Here is a 20,719-nt window from a genome sequence, read left to right on the forward strand (position 1 = left end):
TTTTGTGCATTCCATTACGATGCTAATTATTACAGTCTTCATCCAAGTATGGTTATTGGAAAAATGGATAAGTTATGCGTGTATTGCAGTGCTCTCAAATTTAAGAATGAAACACCATGAATGTGCTGCGCGGATGGAAAAGTGAAATTGCGAGAATTACATTCACCACCAGAACCATTATCAACGTTGGTATCGGGTGACAGAAGCTAATCGAAACTTTTTTTGGCAAATATACGCAAGTACAATTCATGTTTCCAAATGACATCTTTCGGTGCAGCAAATACCGTGCACGAGAATTACATGACAACATTCAAAGTGCAAGGGCAAATTTATCATAGGGCAGGATCGCTACTATCACTGCCGAACGCAAATTACAAATTTCTTCAAATTTATTTCACGAGAAGCACAGATAAACAAATCGATCAACGTTGTCGATTAAATACGGGCACTAAACGAGAAATTGTGGCTGCTTTACAAACTTTATTCGATCAACACAACGAATTAATTCGAGTGTTCAGAACTGCCCTTGAATAAATGTCAGCTGATGACTACAAAGTTGTAGTTAGAGCAGATAAAAAACATCTGTCAACCAACACGAACAGTACAATGCACCAACAATTGAAGTAGTGATCGTTATAGTTGGCGAAAAATTTAACCCGCGTGATATAATTCTTCATCGCAGAAATGGTGATGTTCAGCGAGTCTCAGAAACTCATCGCTTATACGACGGATTGCAATATCAGATTTTATTTTGTCAAGGAGAAAATGGATATCATTTCAACATCAAATTGAGAAATCCAGAAACAGATGAGGAAACGAATAAGAAAGCCAGTGCCGTGAATTACTATTCATATCGATTGATGATTCGTGAAAACATGAAAATCATATGAAATGTTGACAATTGTTCCATCAATACATTGTCAATATGTATGCGAAAATCGAAACCGAACGAATCCTCTACTCGATTAAATTAAACCAAGTTGCGTTCTGAAGAGTACATTCATTTACGTGATGCAGTTGTTAATGATGGCAATATGAATCCCAATGAATTGGGAAAAATAGTCATACTGCTGGCCACATTTATAGGTAGTCCACGGCATATGCATGAATACAAATTGTCCATCTTAGCTGGACAATAATCATCGAATCGTAATGATATTTCCGCGCGTGTATTCAAACAAAAATTGAAGACTTTAATGGATTTAATTGTCAAACATCGTGTTTTTGGATAGACACGCTGTTGGATTATTCCATTGAATGGCAAAAAAGAGAATTGCCATATGCACACATTTTGATTTGGTTGATGAAAAAAATCACACCAGATCAAATTGATGAAGTCACCTCAGCAGAAATATCAGATATTGACATTGATCCAGACTTATTTGAAGTCGTCACCAAAACCATGATTCATGGTTCGTGTGGCTTACTCAACAACTCACCATGCATGTCTGAAGGGAAGGGCACGAAACGATACCCAAGAAACTTACTAGCCGAGACTATCACTCGCAATGACGGATATCTACGCTATCGTCGACGATCAACTGAAGATAGCGGCAGATCCATCACTTAAAAAGTACAAAATAATGATGAAATCGATAACCGTTGGGTTGTACCGTATTCACCGTTACTCTCGAAAATATACAAAACACATCAATATCGAGTATTGCAATTTGATGAAATCGATGAAGTACATTTGCAAATACGTCAACAAAGCGATATGGCAGTTTTTGGAGTGGGAAATGCAACTGTGTCTATCGATGAAATCGACCAGTATCAACTGGGACGCTATTAATATAGCGTCCCAGTTGCTACTAATGTAGCAATGAAGCAATATGGCGCATTTTATCATTTCCATCCCATAAACGACATCCAACAGTTGTTCATTTGGCAGTGCAGCTTGAAAATGGACAACGCGTGTACTTCATAACATAAAATGCACATGCAAGAGAATTGTCACTACCGCCAACAACGTTAACTGCATTTTTCTCATAGTGCGGGGATGATATGTTTGCAAAGACGTACTTTACTCTGAAGTGCCAACATACTACACATTGAATGCATCAGCGAAAAAGTTTTAACGTCGCAAAAAAAGTAAAGCAGTAGAAGGACATCCCAATGTCCTTCTACTGGTATTCGACCGACCGTTAGGCCGTTTGTACACTGCTCACCCAAACAATGCAGAATGCTTTTACTTGCGATTTCTGTTACTCAACGTACGTGAACCGACATCATAACAAGAATTGAGAACAGTAAACGGTCAAGTATGTGCAACTTATTGTGAAGCTTGCCAAAAATGAAATCTTCTTGAAAACGATGCACATTGGGACAATTCAATCTATGATGCATCGAATACAACTCAACCACAGCAAATGCGCACATTATTTGCAATCATATTGACAATTTATTTTTCATCCAATCCAAAATATCTTTGGAGAAAATACAAGACTAAGTGAGTGAAGACATCCTACATCATTTGCGTGCAACGACTCAAAATCCGGACATTCAATTCCCACCAAACGTGTATAATGGGGCATTGGTTTCGATTGAGGACATATGTTCGGCAATCGCTAACAAAGCACCGGTACAAATGGGAATGGTTGCGCCGAATTTATCTACAAACAGCCTTTTAGATCGTGATTTGCAACAAGAAACACAATTCGACGAATTGGGTACATTTTTTCAAACGAATCTTCCGAAATTGGTTCGAGAACAACGCATAGTGTATGACAGAATTATGCATGTAATTACAAGCCAAAGCGGCGGATTGTATTTCCTAGTTGGGCCCGGAGGCACAGGGAAAACGTTTATCATTTCACTTATTTTGGCAACCATACGATCACAAAAAATATTGCACTAGCAATCGCATCAACTGGAATTGCGGCAACTCTTTTGGTGGCCGAACAGCACATTCAGCCCTGAAATTGCCGTTGATTATGTAAATCACTGAGATACCAACTTGCAATATCAACAAAAATTCTGGAATAGGTAAATTACTCAAATCATGTCAACTCATTATGTGGGACGAATGTACTACTACGCACAAAAAAGCATTAGAAGCGCTTCATCGATCACTAAAAGATTTGAGAGGAAATGGACAGCTCTTCGGTGGCGCACTCATTTTATTGTCTGGTGATTTTCGACAAACTCTACCAGTTATACCACGTTCGACATCCACTGATGAACTTAATGCATGTCTCAAATCATCAGTTTTAATCACAGTACAAAAATTGACTTTGAAGACCAATAAGCATGTACAACTACAACATGATCCCCTGAACGTTTCGCAAAACTATTGTTGGATATTGGGAATAGGAAAATGACAATCGATAAATCAATAAAATCTATCACATTGCCAACAAACTTCTATAAAATTACGGCAACCATAGACGAATTGATTTACAAAGTTTACCCAAGATATCGCACAGAATTAAAAAAAATCATCATCGGCTTAGTTCACATGCTATATTAGTAGCCAAAAATAATGATGTCAATGCCATCAATTGCAGCATTCAAATCGAAATACAAGGCGAAGCGACAACGTATAAGTCTATCGATAATGTAATTAATCAAGACGAAGTTGTCAATTATCCAATTGATTTCTTGAATTCATTTGTTTACCAGGCATGCCACCGCACGTTATAACACTGAAAATTGGTGTTCCTAACATTCTTCTCCGAAATATCAATTCACCACGACTGCAACGATACCAGGTTTTCAGCGAAAAAGATGATGAACAATATCACCGAAGCTTCAATTTTAAATGGAATATTTAAAGGAGAACTTGTACTGTTGCCACACATCCCACTGGTTCCGACAGATATGCCATTCAAATTCATACATTTGCAGTTAACGGTGCGACTCGCATTTGCAATCAACGAAACACAGGGACAATCGCTACAAGTGTGTGGACTAGATTTGGAAAATCCATGCTTCTCACATGGACAGCTGTATGTGGCCTGCTCACGCGTCGGAAAACCTTCTGATTTATTCGTGTACGCACCAAACGGAAAAACAAAAAATATCGTGTATCCGAAAGCACTTCAATAAGCAAAATTAAAAGACAAACACTTTCTTTCTTTGAGTGACATGTTTTAGCTAGTAATTAATAATTATTTATAACGGTGGAGACACTCATAATGACAGGACATTAAGTCGACCACCTTTATATCATATTACAATACATAAACAAATTTACATGACAAAGAAGTTTTAGTTTTATTAAGCTTGTAACATACATTTTTTAAGTTCCTGATGTAATTTTATTTTGAAAGTGCTTGAACGTATATATAAAAGACTTGTTGGTAAATGAGTTTTTTAATTATTAATTATATAATCATACCAACGGGCCATGTTTTATAAATTTATTATAAAGTTAATAATACTTCAATATAATAGTTAGATGATACTTCAGTATGGAACAGTAAATATAACACATTTGTTTTGGATAGTCAAATGTATCCTTTCTACCCACTGTTGCAGAGGAGTACAATTTGAGCCATATTCAAGGATAAGTACTGTTAAGTTTATAAGTGCTTATTTTTACTGTATATGTTAGTATGAAAATCTAACAATTGTGTGAGCTTCCTGAAGATAAATTTGAAGGCTGAATTGGAATATGAGAAGGCTGTTAAAATTAGAATACATAAAATACATAGATATAACTAGCTTTTCTCTTCATATTTGTACATTTTACCAGTACAAATAAAAAAAATTATATATTATTCTTCATTGTCAAGATACGTATGGTGTACCTTATAAAATTTCATCATTTATTTATTCACTTCAAGCTTAGCAACTCTTTAATAAAAAAATATTTTGTTTGGTTTTTTTGTACAATGAGTAATTGCAGAAATCTATTTTTTGAATGTGTGTATAAAGATAGAATATTTTAATTTTATAGAATTTTTTCAATAATTTATGAGTATATTCAATTTGGAAATTACTTTTCAGTTCCTCACCCTATCGCAAATCCAACTTGTGGTTCCAGTTGGGTTGGTCGTTGGTATAGTACTGTACAAACAACTGGGTATCTTCAACCAAATGGTATTCATTACTACAGAGTACATCCAAATTATTTTTATAAATCTACAGATGCTAGAATACGGGTAATTGATAATTTAATATTTATTATATCATATAAACATGTTTAATTGTGAGCACAATTTGTGAGCACATAGCTCACATATTATTGATAAAAATAAATATATTATTTTATAAACAAATTAAATTTATAGGATTAATTTTTCTGTATTCAGATCAATGTCCCATTACCATGACTGAGAAAGAAAAACTATGATAATACTATTAGAATCTTACCAACAAAATGTATTATAACCTAGTCTCAGATTTGAAAAGTTATGTGCAAGATATACAATTAAATGATTCTCTGAATTATTTTTTTCTTCACACCTTAAATAGTGAACAATAATTTTGAAAAAAAAAACAGAATTGGATCTATCTCTGAGAAGAATATTGTTCTCTATGCATTAGCAAATTAGCAGCTTGGTTGTTTAGTGACCACAAACTGACGTTTGTAGTGACCAGGATTTTGAGCTGTAATTTTCACATACCTCTAGTTGCTCTCACCAGGTTAATAGTTATGCATAGATGGCATATCTTACTTTTTCATCACTGTATAAGGATGCAGTTATTATTTGTCTGTGTGAACTTTTTTTTAATTATAATTTATAATATTCTAAAAAAAAACACTAATGAATTTGTTCGTTCATCAAATTAGGAAATTATTCAGAAATGGTTGGCCTACTCACTGCATATGGTTTTAATTAACAAACACAGTTTTACATTGTTCATCAGTTGCTATTACTGTATGTAATTATTTATCTGTATTCATTTGGTACAGTCCTACTTTTTCCATTTAAAAAATTATAAACCAAAAAATAAATAAATAAATTATTGAATGTGATAATTAATCTGTGTAAAATTAAACTGTAAAAAAATGTTTAACCAAACATAAACGATTGAAGTATTCTGAAGCACAATGGAACATCAAAGAGCTAGCAAATGAAAGTAATACTTACAGAGAATAACTTAATTTTCTTGCTCCTTTATAGTTACTTATTTGCTTGTAGATTGCTGAAGAAGTTTATCTGATAAGCTGAATTTCTTCATCTTGTCTGAATATTTGGCCATTCAGTTTTATCATGTGTTCTACTTAATATCTTTCTTACTTTCATAGTTTTTGTTTTTTATACTCTAATCCTTTACATTCTAATTATCATTTCTTCTAGACTAAAGGTAAACCAAATCATCAACACATACGAAATTTGTCATTACTATTGGTATAATTTATTTATTACTACTCTCAAAGACTAAATTTTATAGTTCTTTTATTGCAATGGCCTAGAGTTTTAAATGTAAGCATTAATATGGTGTAGTTTTAAATTAAACTTTAAGCCATGGTTCTTAGTTAAAATCTTACACAATTAACCATAAGAAGTTAAAAGTATTCTGAAATATTTAAAAGAAATCAGTTGAGCTAACTTTGAACCAGATTTAAAGATGAATGAGGAAGAAATTAAAAAAAAAAATTGAAATATCTAGCAATAATAATAGTAATAAAAATCTAATTTTTCTAGAAAATTTCAATGCATCTAAATTTAAACATAGTAAGTTGGTGTCTATGGTTAACCAATTATTATTTGAGTCCTTTTTCAACTTTGGCACTTCATATGTCTCTTTGTAATATAGTTGAACTAAACACATTTTATGATTTTTATAACATTTTGCTACAATATTCATTGATATTAAGCAAAATCATGTATTTGTAATTGTCTCTTTTTATTTCAAGTGACAGTTGCTTCCTTTCTTTGACAGTAAAGATGGAAAGGCGTGGTGGAGAGAAAGTTTCTATTGCCAAACAACCAATGTTATTAGACTGAACACATAGGTCTGTTCACCTTGATGCAACCTACACCTAAAATCACCCACAATTTTCATTCTATCATTCAGCAGTTATGTGTAAGATGCTTCACTCTTATATGTAATGCTGTATCTTTAAACTTGAAGTAACATTTTACTTCAATTTGTGTAGAGTATAGCATCTTTCTTAGTATACTATTAAACACTTTATCTTATACAATTTTTTTTTTTATAAATTTATTTTTTATTTCTTTACAAAAAAAGGTTAATTGCAAAAATTATATACTATAAGCATCTTCTCAGCAGTAACAGACATGTCTGTCTTCCTGATAACAATGTTGAATATAGAAAGACCATTTTTGTCACTTGTTAAACCTTTCATAATCAGTTATGATTAACAATTTTGTTATGTACCTAAATTTTAACTTTGTTAACCGTTTCATATTAGAGCTCAATTTGAAAACTTTGTACAAAATGAGTGAGGTTTATTAAGTGAATAAATTCACTTAGTAGTGAATAAATTCACTTAGTAGTGAATAAATTATTATAATGCTAATTATCTTACCTGTATTACATGTAGTAGATGTTTTATCAATATAAACATGATAATAATCAAATAGTTGTATTATTATATATAGTAATCATTACAGTTACAATGATTATAAATAAATGGTCAGTTAGTTTTTAAAACTAACTATTTTTCATGTGGTTTGAAGAAAATCATAAGATGAGTGGAAGTACAAGGGAACCAAAAAATTTTGGTTTTCAGATTTCAACGGAAATATCCATTTTGACCATCCCTGAATCCATTTTGACTAGTTTCAGTGTGACATCTGTACATATATACATATTTATCTTGCATAACTCAAAAATGGATTAACCATTAAATGTTGAAATTTTGGATTAGGACTGTTGTAACATCTAGCTGTGCACCTCCTGTTTTGATTACAGTGTCCAAAAGAGCTCAAAATAAAAAAAAAATGGATTTTGGACTTTTTCTTAACTGCAGTAATAAGTCCAGTTTGAGAACTTTTCGATATATCATAAGTGGTACTTATTTTCATTAATTCCAGAGTTGTAGCCAAATAAAATTTTAATTAATGAAATATCTGGATCTTACAATGGGAAGGCACATTGGTTCAAATTGGATTTCATTCCTTTTTTTTAACTTTTTTTTTAATTTAAATATATTGATTATTAATAATTATTAACCTCTGATTGTAAAAAAAATTACAATAAATAATAATTCAATAATAACAATAAAATAAAAAAAAAATATGAAAAGATCAGAAATTAGAAACTATTAGTGAAATAAAATTTTATGTACTTTTAAAAATGTGTATATGTAATTTAATAGGTGTACAAGGAAGTCAAGTGGTTCAACATCAGATTTTTTTTTTTAAGAAAGTCATTTCCTACTGATATATTATATTGACAGATTGTATGATTTGAATACAATCAAATCATGCAATAAACTTATAAACTCATTGTTGTCTAAACTTCATTATACTTAAGTGGTGTTCAGTAACTGTAGTTCATAAAAAGTTTAATTGATTTATATATTTTACAGGTGCAGGCCCAAAGTTCAGTTACACTTACTGTTTGCCAGTCAAGAAGTAACCCTTTGCCAAATGGAAATAGAACACTTGGTGGAGTAGGTGATGTATACTGTCGGCAGGTTTCTTCTGATACTTATGAACTAAAGATAGGTGAAGACAGCTGTGGTGATCTTTATGCTTTTCAATGCCAACCATACTATCTCTCGATATCTGTCTCTCAGTCACAGTCTTCATCATCCAATAACTTTATGTGTAGAGGTAAATAGTTTTTATTATAACATTTTTTTACTGGCTCTATCCATAATATCACATTTTCTGAAATAGGATACAAACTATGGGCATATAGGTAAAGACAAACAATCCTTCCCTTCATTATTAGCACTGCTATGGTGATTCACAGCAAATTACTTGCCTACTTTCCATGAAAAATTCCAAGAAATTTGCTACACTATTATATAAATCAAAAGCAGTTAATTTAATTGAAACACATGTATATTCTTACATATATACACTCATTTAACATATCTTGTTTTCATTAATTTTCTTTGTCATTCCTCAGCTCCCTAAAATCACTGTTTTGTTATTTATCCAGTAAACGTTTTGATATTCACTTTAATTAATTGCTACTGTTTTACATTGAAAATTAGAATTTCTTTATTACATTTTATGTCAAGTTGGTAGTTGTTAATTAAATTAATATACTTAAGACAAGTATATTAAAATTTAAATTTTATAGTTTTAAAAACTCTTTACAAACAAAAAGTCACAAAAAACAGGGTATCAAGTGTACTGAAATATATTTTCAAAATAGTATCATCAGTTCAAAAAACACACTATATGTTCTTTATAAAATGAAACGTTCTTTATAAATGCATATGCATACTTTTAAAACATATTATAAAGTTACAACAGAAATTTAATTTCAATTTTTTTGTGTATTAATAAAAAAGTGCTCGCTCAAAGTTTCACAAAATGTTAGTATAAAAATTATGGTAAAATTTACAGAATCTGATTCTATCAGTCCTAGTTAAGAAAAACCATTTTTATTTTAAAATAAATAACTGTAATCTGCCATTACTCTGCACTTGCTAAAGAACAAAAAACTATTTAAAATTATTCACTTTTTTAGCAGTATCTATAAAAAGTATAGCTACATAACAATCTAAAAGCAAAACAATATGAGTTTTAAAAAATATTTAATAAATTTGATTTGGTGTTTCATTAAAAATTAATAGGTTTACACTGTTTTCACCACCAGCCACCACCAGAAAACAACATTAAAGAAAATAATTAACCAAATATATATATTTTTTAAATCAATGGACAAAGTATAAACTTTTGGTTTATACAGATTGTGTGCGTATGGTACATGTAACTTTTGAACCTAATATCTGATTTGATCCACAGCAGGTGCTATCAGCCATTATGCAGTGCCTAGACAGCACTGGCAAGATGTTCTAGGTAAACAATTAGTAGCTAAATGACAAATTCCTTTTACTTTCAGAAGCAACATTACACCAAATAATAATTGATACAACATTCAGACAAATTACACACATACACATACGTAACAAAATTAGTGTCCTCCACCATATACTGGCTTACAACACTAACTTGTATAAATTTCCAATAATTATGATGTCAAATGAAAGCCAATTAATTCTATTTAAATTTAAATTTTTGTATGAAGGAACTAAGATTTCATTCACTTTCTTCATTATTCCACAGCTAGTTGAATCAGTGTTATATTGGCTTGTAATAGTTTTTTATGGACATTTTTCACACTTAAATAATTTGCAATCATCTTGTCCAGGTCATGTATTGACTTTTTATTGTATATTCACAGATGTAATGATTATATTTATAAAAAATATATACTTATAAAAATTCTAACTATTTAGTTATGATTTTTTTTAGTTATCAAATAATGAGTATCAGTCACTGCAGAAAGTACAGACTAATAGTGTTTTTCCTGAACTTACTTAAGATCTATTTGATTCAGCATTTTATACATGCTGCATAGAATTTTTATTTACTGTTTTCATTTATTTTACTTTCTTCTGTACAGTTTTTCTAAATTCTTTAAAAAAAAAAATCATAAAAAATATTATACTTTGTACAAAAAATTACATATGATTACAAAAATTCGACTGCAAGAAATCAGTATCAGTGGATGAATGAGGGGATTTAAATTATATAATTTACTTCACTTAAGTTTTAACAATAACCATGTTCTGTAGAACTTAATTAATTCATAAGGAATTAAAATCTAGCAAATGAAAAAAACACCTGAGTTTGAGAATGTTACTGATCCAACAGAAAAAAATATATATATCCTGTTTTGTTTTACTTATTTTATTTCTTAAAAGAATAATAAACAAACCATTTAATTTGCAGGAACCATAGGGAAAACATGAATTTCTCCTTACTAATTCCACTTTTCTTTTCAACCATCCAACTGAATTTGGCAATAGTAAACCATTTCACATACAAATACAGATACACACTTGCAAGAACACACACACACACACACACACACACACACACTATATATATATATATATATATACATACTCTTTTTTTTTTTTAAATATATAATAATCATAAAATCTTTTACAACTATAGAATAACATGAATTAAAAAAAGAACAAACTTTTTTTTCTAAGTAATTATTTTAATAATTATAATACCAAATAAAAATCATATAATATTATATAATTAATTATTCAATAACAATTATAAATATTGTTATGAAAGATATTGTTACAAATTTAAAGGTTCACACAAATTATTGCAACATAAATCATTACAAAACTATTTTCCTATTCAATTACAAATATTCTTTATATCAGATGTATTCTTTTCATAACATAAGACTTTCTTTTTAAGACCAATTCATAAAATAAATTGTGTAGCTTAGCTCCTACTTGAATGGACTTCAGTATACCCCTTACTGGAAGGGTAAAATAATTTTTCTAAGATTCTCCTGAGCCTAACTATAACCTTAATCGCTGGATCAATTTTTTTTCAAAAACAGAAAAATCGAAACCCTAAAAATAGTGACATTATGGATTTTCTAATCATTACCTTAATCATATGTTTCTGCATTATCATTTGCAGATTAAATACAGTTTTATTTGTTCCTACCAACAAACTAAGTTACAGTTTCATGAGGCTGTGTAAATGCAAATTATAATACTCCTAAATTAACACAATTTTTAACATAAACATCTTAAAAATAAAATTTTATAAAGAGCTACTCATTTGTTTTTTAAATAAAAATGTTCATTTTTCCAAGTTAGCAGATTGTCTAAATTAATTCCCAGGTGCTTAACTATATCTGTTCGATTAATTGTATCACTTACACAGAAACCATCATCCAAGTAATTTAACTGATAAAATTGAATCTCTTACTAAGTGCAATCGTTTTAGTATTTAATTAAAGTTTTTTCTAAATGATTACTACCATCTCATCAGCCTCAAATCCATGTTCAACCATACAGCACAGTAATATTGATAATTATATTTTATGTAACACAAGGCTTTATCATCTGCAAAAGATACCGATTGGCCTTTAAATTCACCAATGCATAAATCATTTATGCACACTACACTAGAAATAAAACTAGGCCCAAAAAAGAGTGTGGAACTCATAGTGGAACTATATTTGGTCCAAACACTCTTTTCCAGAACTGATACGTGTACTCTATTAATGAGGTAAGAACGAAACTAATGGTGAAATGTAACCCTAATACTTACTTGATACAAATCACCTAATAATATTTTATGTTTAACCACGTCAAAAACCTTTTGCAGGTCTGCAGAAAGAGCTGCTATGTTGTCATTGTTATTCACACCTGCATTTATGCAAGAGAACAATCTTAGAATGGCTTTCTCACTAATCAGATACTTTCTAAACCCAAATTGGTTTTTATTCAAAACATTATTGTTGGTGTTATTATTCTAGATTTTATCTTTTTCTCAGTGATCTTAAATACTGTTTAAGGAAAGAAAAAGGTTGATAATTCACATTGGATCTAGGGTTCTCTTTCTATAAAATCAGTATTACCGCAGTTTGTAATAGAATTTCAGGAAAAATTTCTGTTTTAAAAAATAAATTAAACAGAAAAGCCACTTTATCAAAAACTTTGCTAGCAATCAACTTTAATATTTATAACTCAATCCATCTGAATCAGCAGATTGCTTATTAAAAAAAGTCATCATTAATTTATATATTTCAAACTGATTAGTAAAGGTAATAAATATACATTTTTTTATGTATTGTCTTTTAAATTGATCAATACTTCTACCATAATAATTAATCTGTTTCTGTTTTAATTTTTTGGCTATATTTGGAAGACATTCATTAAAAACCTCTGCTATCTCTGTATTGGTGGTATAGACTTGGTCACTGGTAACCACAAACTCATCAATCACCAATTAATTCATCAGCAGTTAATCTTCTTCTGACGTTTTTATCATTAACTGATTAGTGTAACAGTGGCAGCTCATGTGCTTAAAAACTGTATTTGATTTAACCAAATAAATAATAAAATGTCAAAACAGATAATAATTTTTAGTATTATTAGATAATAACTTAATAAAATGTCCGCTTAAAAAACACTATAGTCCAATGATTCTTAAATTAAAATTTTTATGTACACAGAAACAAATACATAACTAGTTTTTACTGATTACCTTCTCTTTCACCCTTCCAGTGTGTTTTTGGGCAGATTTGGCAGTCAAAGAGCCTTTGCTTTCCACCAACTTCTGATCACTACTGAAAAAACAACTAAACCGCTTTCATATTTCTTCCACCACTGACTAAACTAGAGAAGGGATCAAACAAGGAATGTTCCATACACACACAGAGTAAAAAAAAAAAAAAATACCTTCCACCAGCACACCAGAGTCGGCACTGCGGGAGCAACAGTGCGCTCCCGCATCTCTCTTCGCAGCCTCACATGCAGCTTCCTATGTGCGCATGTGCACAATAGCCAAACACCACGCCGCTGGAACTGTGAAGCGCACAGTTCCAAAAAAATTTTATCATTTTCATAAACCGGGGAATGGCTACTGACATTAAGCTTAAGGATTATACGAGAGGTTATCTCTAAAGTAAAGACCGTTTCATTGTAATAAAAATTATTCTGAAAACTTCATAAATATTTTTTACTACTTCTCTATATAATCGCCACATGAATTAAGACAATTATCGTAGCGATACACCAGCTTCAATATATCCTCGTCGTATTCTTCTGCCGCCAGTTCATTAAGCCACTGATTAACAGCATTTTTAAGTTCATTGTCACCCGCAAATTGCCTACCACTCAAAAATTCTTTCAATTTCTCAAATAAATGGTAATCAGGAGTTAAGTCAGGATTATACGGCTGGTGATCGTAAATATCCCATCCAAATGTTTTCAGTAAATCACGTGTCGGACCCGCAACATGTAGACATGCATTATCGTGCAGCAGGACGACGCCGTCGGTCAACCGCTCACGTCGCCGATTTTGAATGGCGTGCCGTAAATTACGTAGAGTTTCGCAGTAGGCTTCTGCATTTATAGTCGTTCCACGCGGAATGAAATCAATCACAGTATGCCAAACCGACCCCAAAAGACTGTGCCATCAGTTTGCGTCCAAATGACTGTTGGTCTGGTTGGTGATTGAGGATGACACCATTCACTTAACTGGCGTTTTCTCTCTGGCGTGTAATACGAAATCCATGTTTCATCGCCGGTAACAATTAAATTAAGGAATCACCTTTTTTCTTTGTAGCGCATCAAAAATTCCAAAGCTGATCCCATTCGGATTTTTTTTTGACGTTCCGTTAAGACGTGCGGCATCCGTCGTGCACAAACTTTTCTGAAGCCTAAATGATCATGAAAAGTGCGACCGATAACAGCTCTTGCAATCTCAGTAAAAAGAAGGGCCAGGTCGGAAATCGACCTGATTTCATATTTGACGCGTTTCAACAAGTCCTCGGTGATTATCGAGGGCCTCCCCGAACGTTCTTCATCATGCACATTAATTCTGTTATTTGTAAACCTTTCACACCATTTTCGGACGTTGCTTTCATTCATTACATTATCACCGTACATAGCAACATATGAATTTCAGCCGTCTTAACGTTTTGATTGCTTAAAAAACGTATGCCTCCACGTATTTCACGGTCGGCGGTTACATCGATTCCTATCTTTGTTTATTTCCATGTCTAAAAAATCTATATTATTATTATTTTCGTCATCGTTGCACTGTTGGTTATATCTAATTAAAATATCGTTCACATATTTTTAATATAGTAAAATTTTATATCTATTAATAATGTTGTGTAGTTTATCTAAATGATGAAAATAAAATATTAAATGAAAAGAATTCCTTAAATAATAATATCAAGTTTACCTTGAGTCAGGAAAATAATAATAGTATTGATTTTTTAGACATGAAAATAAACAAAGATTATGGTAATAACAAACTAAGCATTGATATTACTAAGAAAAACAAAGAAAAATAATGCATTACGAATCCTTCATCCTTGGAACCAAATAATGACCACATTTAATGATTTAATATTTAGAGCCTTAAAATGTTTAAAATATGATATAAAAAAAAAAACCGAAATAAATAATATTAAAAACATCGCGGTAACTAAAGGATATAATAAAAGTTTAATAGACAAATTACATAATAGAATAAAATACAAAATTTTCATAAAATATAATATAAAATTAACAAACAACAATAACGATAATAGTTATACTAGAATCGAATATAATATAAATTATAGAACGTTTAACAAAATATTTAAATTATTTGGTTTAAAAACTGCATATACTTGTATAACAAATAATAAAACATATAAAAAATACAGATCCATCTAAAATAATCAAGACCGGGAATAAAATTAATTTAGATGGTCAAGGCGTATATAGTTAAAATGCGCCGATTGTGATTTAAAATACATTGGTAAGACAAATCTATCTTTTTCAGTTAGAATACGAGAACATAAACTGTATAAAAAAAAGATCAAATAGAAAGGTCTAATTTTGCTTAACACATTATCAATAATAACCATAAATATAATCCGGAAAATTTTATTGAAATTCTTGATTTTTCAAATAATATACAAGGTAATAATAACTTAGAAAATTACCATATACATATTAATAATAATAAATTAATGAATGAATAAACAAGATTTGACAATGACATATTATAAAAGCAAGTTCTGAACTATAACTATAAAGTGGGTTGACCACGACGTTTGCTTCTAATTTTAACATAACGGTGGAAACTTTTATTGTGACTGGACGCTAAGTCAACATAATCCTTTAAAACATGACGACTACTATTGTACATTTTTGCATTTTACATAACGATGAATGAGTTTTATTTTTTTTATTTTAAGAATAATATAAAAGTATTTTGAGTTCCTGAAGATGGATTTGGTATCCGAAAGTACTTGAACACATATAAAAAGGTTGTTGGTAAGTGGTTTTTATAAATTATCATTATTTAATGTTTCATTTGAATGTTTAGAATGACACATCGTTCGGTGATTATTTACACAAACCTGAATAAAGAAATTCTTCTTATGTATGGCTCATTGCCTTGGCTAGCGCACGGTTGTTCGCCACTCCCAGAGCACAGGGCGAAGAGCGTAGCATAAACAGTAGACATCAACCTTGCGCTTGTTTGGCTTGGATATTATTTACAGTTATAAATAAGTATACTTTGGCCTATACACTAACCAGTAATAGTCGATTAGTCTGCACAATATTTTATAACATGTCTATTTCAGTATCTAATAAAAAAATAAACTATTAATTTAATAATATATAAACTCAGGATTAAATAACTAATAAATACGAGACGTGAATTTGTTTATTGATTGGAATAAACAATAGTCTTACTGTATACATACTGACTTTAATCGAGTAGTATAAACAGTTGATGAACAGCTATGCTGTTCATCAGATCTGTGCCAATTCGGCACAGATGTTGCATGTGGGGTTCTTCTAGCACTTCATTTTGTATCAGCCAGTCGATGTTTGACCACAACTACTGGTGAATTACAATAAAATAAAAATTTTTTTTTAAAAAATTGTTTTCATCCGGAGTTCCTGGGTTCGAATCCCGGTCAGGCATGACATTTTTTCATTCGCTACATTTCCATATCCCACGCACAGGCTTCGAGCTTATTATGTGGAGATAGCATCAGGCAAAAAAAAAAAAAAAAAAATATATATATATATATATATACACAAACATTTTTATATCAAGTGTAATTTGTTTTTGATAGAGTGTGAGGTAATGGGGTTAATGTAGATAATGTAAGAACAAGATTACCTAGGTAGGTAATCAAATAAAAAGATGACAGGTAAGGTTATTTTAATCAAAATTCTCTTTTTTTGCCATTTTTGAATGTATTTATTTCACCAGATGTTCTTAATAATGAATATTTTTCAAAGTTAGGTTGACAGTGTTGTGATCAGCAACAACACACCATCCTGGTGATTGTCAATTTAACTGTTTTGGTGCTTTGTGTAACTGATATTTAATAAATCAGGATGTATATTCCGTTAATTGAAATGTAAGTTAATCAACATTTTTATGATTTTTGTTACAGAAGATGATTGTCGTTTTCCACAAATGATTAAGTATACCCTAAGTCATGAAGGTCTAACTTGTTACAGTGGTACAATTAAAATTGTTAGCAGCCCTGTCTTGATAGCTCTGTTAATATCTATTTTACTGAAAGACAATCTTTAATACATTTTTTTCAATATATATGTGATGTCACATTAATACTGCCAAATGACTGTTCAATTTAAGAAAAACTGTACAAGGCAAGTCACATAAAAAATAAAATGTGCAGTTAATTACAAAAGACTAGAAGAGTAAAGAACACAATTCTTCATTGTGCAATAAATGTTTTCTTTGATCACAGACTTTGATGAAGATCTTTTTATTTAAACTTAATCCTTAGTTTAATAGCATACAATTGTACCATATAGTGCATATAAAAAAAACTGTTTATAATTTTTTTAAATCTTATCTTCTCCATGATGTTTATTTTTGACTAGAAAATCTTAAATCTAATCTGCTCATGTTAAATGTGATCTTTAATCTAACTGATTTTATGTTCAAAATCTAATTTCATAATAAATCTATAACTTGTAAATTGAGATAGTTTAAAATTGGATTCAGTCTTTCTGAAATAATTTTTAATTTTAAAAATGGATATTTTTTATCGAAGAAATATTACCGTTAAAAAAATAATAAAAGATATTGAATGATAAGAAGTAATCTTTTCTTAGTTACATCATTTCATCGTAGGTGTTACAAAATGCAAAATTATTATTTTTTGCTTCTGCCGGATGATATTAATATTAAGAGAAAAAAGATTATTAATTATCATTACACTTAAACAAACTTCACTCAACTTATTTAAAAGATGACTGATTGGAAATAGAAGGTAAAAAGAAGAAAGTAGTATATTTTAATGTCATAAAATTAATTATATATTAATATAATCCAAACAAGTAATCTATATCAATATCTATAAATGTAAAAAAAAAATAACTCACATTTAGAACTTAATAAAAACAAAAACAAAAATTTTATATCAATAATAAAAGCATAAAAAATTTATGTCGCTTCAAGTATTAATGCTGGTGTTTATATTTAAACTCTCCTCTATTAATAAGGATTGTGTATAGTACATTATTTATTGAATGAAGGAGGTACATAATTTACTGCTTTACACTATCCATCGCAACTTTTCTTATGGCTGTGATGCATGTTAGGAGAGGCACTAGTCAGAATTGCTTTCTTGGAGGATAATGTTAATTGCAATGTTGACAGTCACAACTGAGGCTAAACATCAATTCCATTTCAGTGATAGTAGGCTTAATATGAGATAAAGTAGGAGTGAAGAAAGAATCATTTCAGGTTTTTTAATAAATTTGGTTAAGGTCTCATTACTTTTTAAAATAGCTATGCGATATTTAAGAGTGACTTCTGTCATTTTTGACATCAATTGTCAAGTCACATTTGACAAATTATTCATGTTGATAATCAAAGTACAAAACCAAACTATAGTAACTAAAAAAAAGAAATTATTCACTCATCAAGAAAAGAAACAAATAATGATAAGAAAAAGTATTTTAAAAAATATATTAGTTTCCTTTACTATTATTCGTGAATTATAGATTAAGTAAATAAATATGAATAATTTTCACAAAATAATTATGAAAATATTACAAAAAAAAAAAAATAATAAAAATATACATATTTTATTGTTATTTTTAAAAAGTTTGAATCACTGGACATAATGAAAAAAATTGATTTCTACTTATAGTGTCAGCTCTGTATTAAAAACAATTAATTACCAACAATTCACTAATCATTTAGGCACTAACTTCTAAGAGATAAATAAAAAAAATGAGCTGAAAGAATATTGTACGAAAAGTGTAAGATCAATCCAATGAACGCATGACTGTCATCAATATTGTCTTTGTCATTCAGAGTCCAGACAGAACTTTAAAAACATATCATAAAGTGAGGGAATAGAATAATAAATAATACCTTTATCATTTGGAAATGTACATTATTGGATGATTGATAAAACAATCAGACAAAAAACATGTTTACAAAAATTAATAAAACTCCACTATCTACTAATTAATTATTAGTAAAATCAGTAAGAATGGACAGAAAGATTTAAGCAATACATATATTATAGAAACTAACTGCATTAAATTCAATCTTATAAACAAAAAACAAGATTTGCAGTGGTACTATTGAGTATTACTAGTCTGACAGTTATCTACATTGAATATTGTTTAATACATGTAACAAATAATTTATGGTATTCAATTAATACGAATTAATAAAAAATAAGTTCTTTTATTTTTACATATATATATTCTCTATTTTTAGTTTTTGTTAGTTTTTCTTTTTTTTTACTTGATAAAACTTATAAGAAATTATTTTGTTTTCATAATTTTTGTATTATCTTCTTTTTTAATTTTTAGAAATATTAAGCATTTTTTTTTAATAGAATAGAATGTTTATATATATATAAGTGAAACTTTTGTATGTTCTATTATAATATATATATTTATTTTAATGACAAGATAATGTAAAATATTATGTGCATTTATTTATGTTTAAATAAATTACAGAATAGCTAAACATTATTGTGTAAACATTTTATTTATTTATTTTTATCTTTTTAATGGACAAAACTCCACTGAAAAGAAATTCCGATTTGATGAATAAACTCAGATTTAGAGTTTGAGACTGGGATTTTCATTTACATGATTAGTGCTCCTAGTTCCAGCTAGTTGCCAGTTTCGCACACGTTGCAATATCTTACCCTCATTCATATGTTACATGTATCCATACCGAACTAACTGGTTACTGAAAATTGGATCAATAAGAATCTTTTGCATTCATTTGCACCTTTATTTCCTCCTACAAATTACTTTTTTAAGATATTTTTATCCCATAAAACCAGATATAATGTTCTGATGGTAGTTATGTTATTTCCTATCTTCATCCATTTCTTTTCCCTACCTCTGCCATCCAATGAAAGGATCAGGTCCAATATCTAAAACTTCCATTACAAGCTGTTATTTGTCAACATAGGCTGACATTATTATATTACAGACTGAAACTCCAAGAGCCATATATTCTGTTTTGTCAAAATTTATTTCCAAACCCCATTGCCGGTACGTATTTATGTATAACTTCTTCCAGCAAGTAAATTCTATTATCAAACATTATAAACTGATCATCAGCAAAGAGATTATTTATATAATGATTGTCAACTTCTAAAATTATGAACTGAAATTTTGCACTCTCTATCTTCAAAGTGTGTTGTAATATATTTGAAAAATTATAGAAGAGAAGCTACAACACTGCTTTACACCTTTAGTTATTAAAAAACAATGTTTCTTCCTGAATATGCATAACTGTACAACCTATGTACAAAGCTTTGACCTATGCACAGTGTTTTTATTCATATTTTGCTTTCTGAAACCTCCCACAATCTACATATGGCACTAAGCCATAATCCTTCCTTAAAGATTATCTGTATCCTCCTTAAACTCGATATTATTTCTATGATCTATTTAAACCAAAAAATTATCAAATTGAAGGCATCCAAAATTCCAAATTCTCCATTATTTATTCTATTCTGGTTTTAAATTTAGCTTGTAAAGCCTACCAATCAAACTAATCATGCTTATTCCTCTATAATTATAACATTC

General features: G+C 29.7%; 1 protein-coding gene across 2 annotated transcripts in view; it reads left to right on the forward strand.

Annotated features, from left to right (window-relative positions):
* Positions 1-19,613, forward strand: part of LOC142330730 (uncharacterized) — a 98,897-nt gene extending 79,284 nt beyond the window's left edge. For both annotated transcript variants that reach the window (XM_075376177.1, XM_075376183.1), the window contains 3 exons: positions 4,951-5,105; positions 8,450-8,696; positions 17,071-19,613. In XM_075376177.1, coding sequence (XP_075232292.1) covers positions 4,951-5,105; positions 8,450-8,696; positions 17,071-17,213 — 545 coding nt within the window. In that variant the 3' untranslated portion in view covers positions 17,214-19,613. The remainder of the gene's footprint in view (positions 1-4,950; positions 5,106-8,449; positions 8,697-17,070) is intronic.
* Positions 19,614-20,719: the final 1,106 nt, after the last annotated feature.

Source organism: Lycorma delicatula, chromosome 1 (assembly GCF_047948215.1).
Source record: "Lycorma delicatula isolate Av1 chromosome 1, ASM4794821v1, whole genome shotgun sequence".
Classification (NCBI taxonomy): domain Eukaryota; kingdom Metazoa; phylum Arthropoda; class Insecta; order Hemiptera; family Fulgoridae; genus Lycorma; species Lycorma delicatula.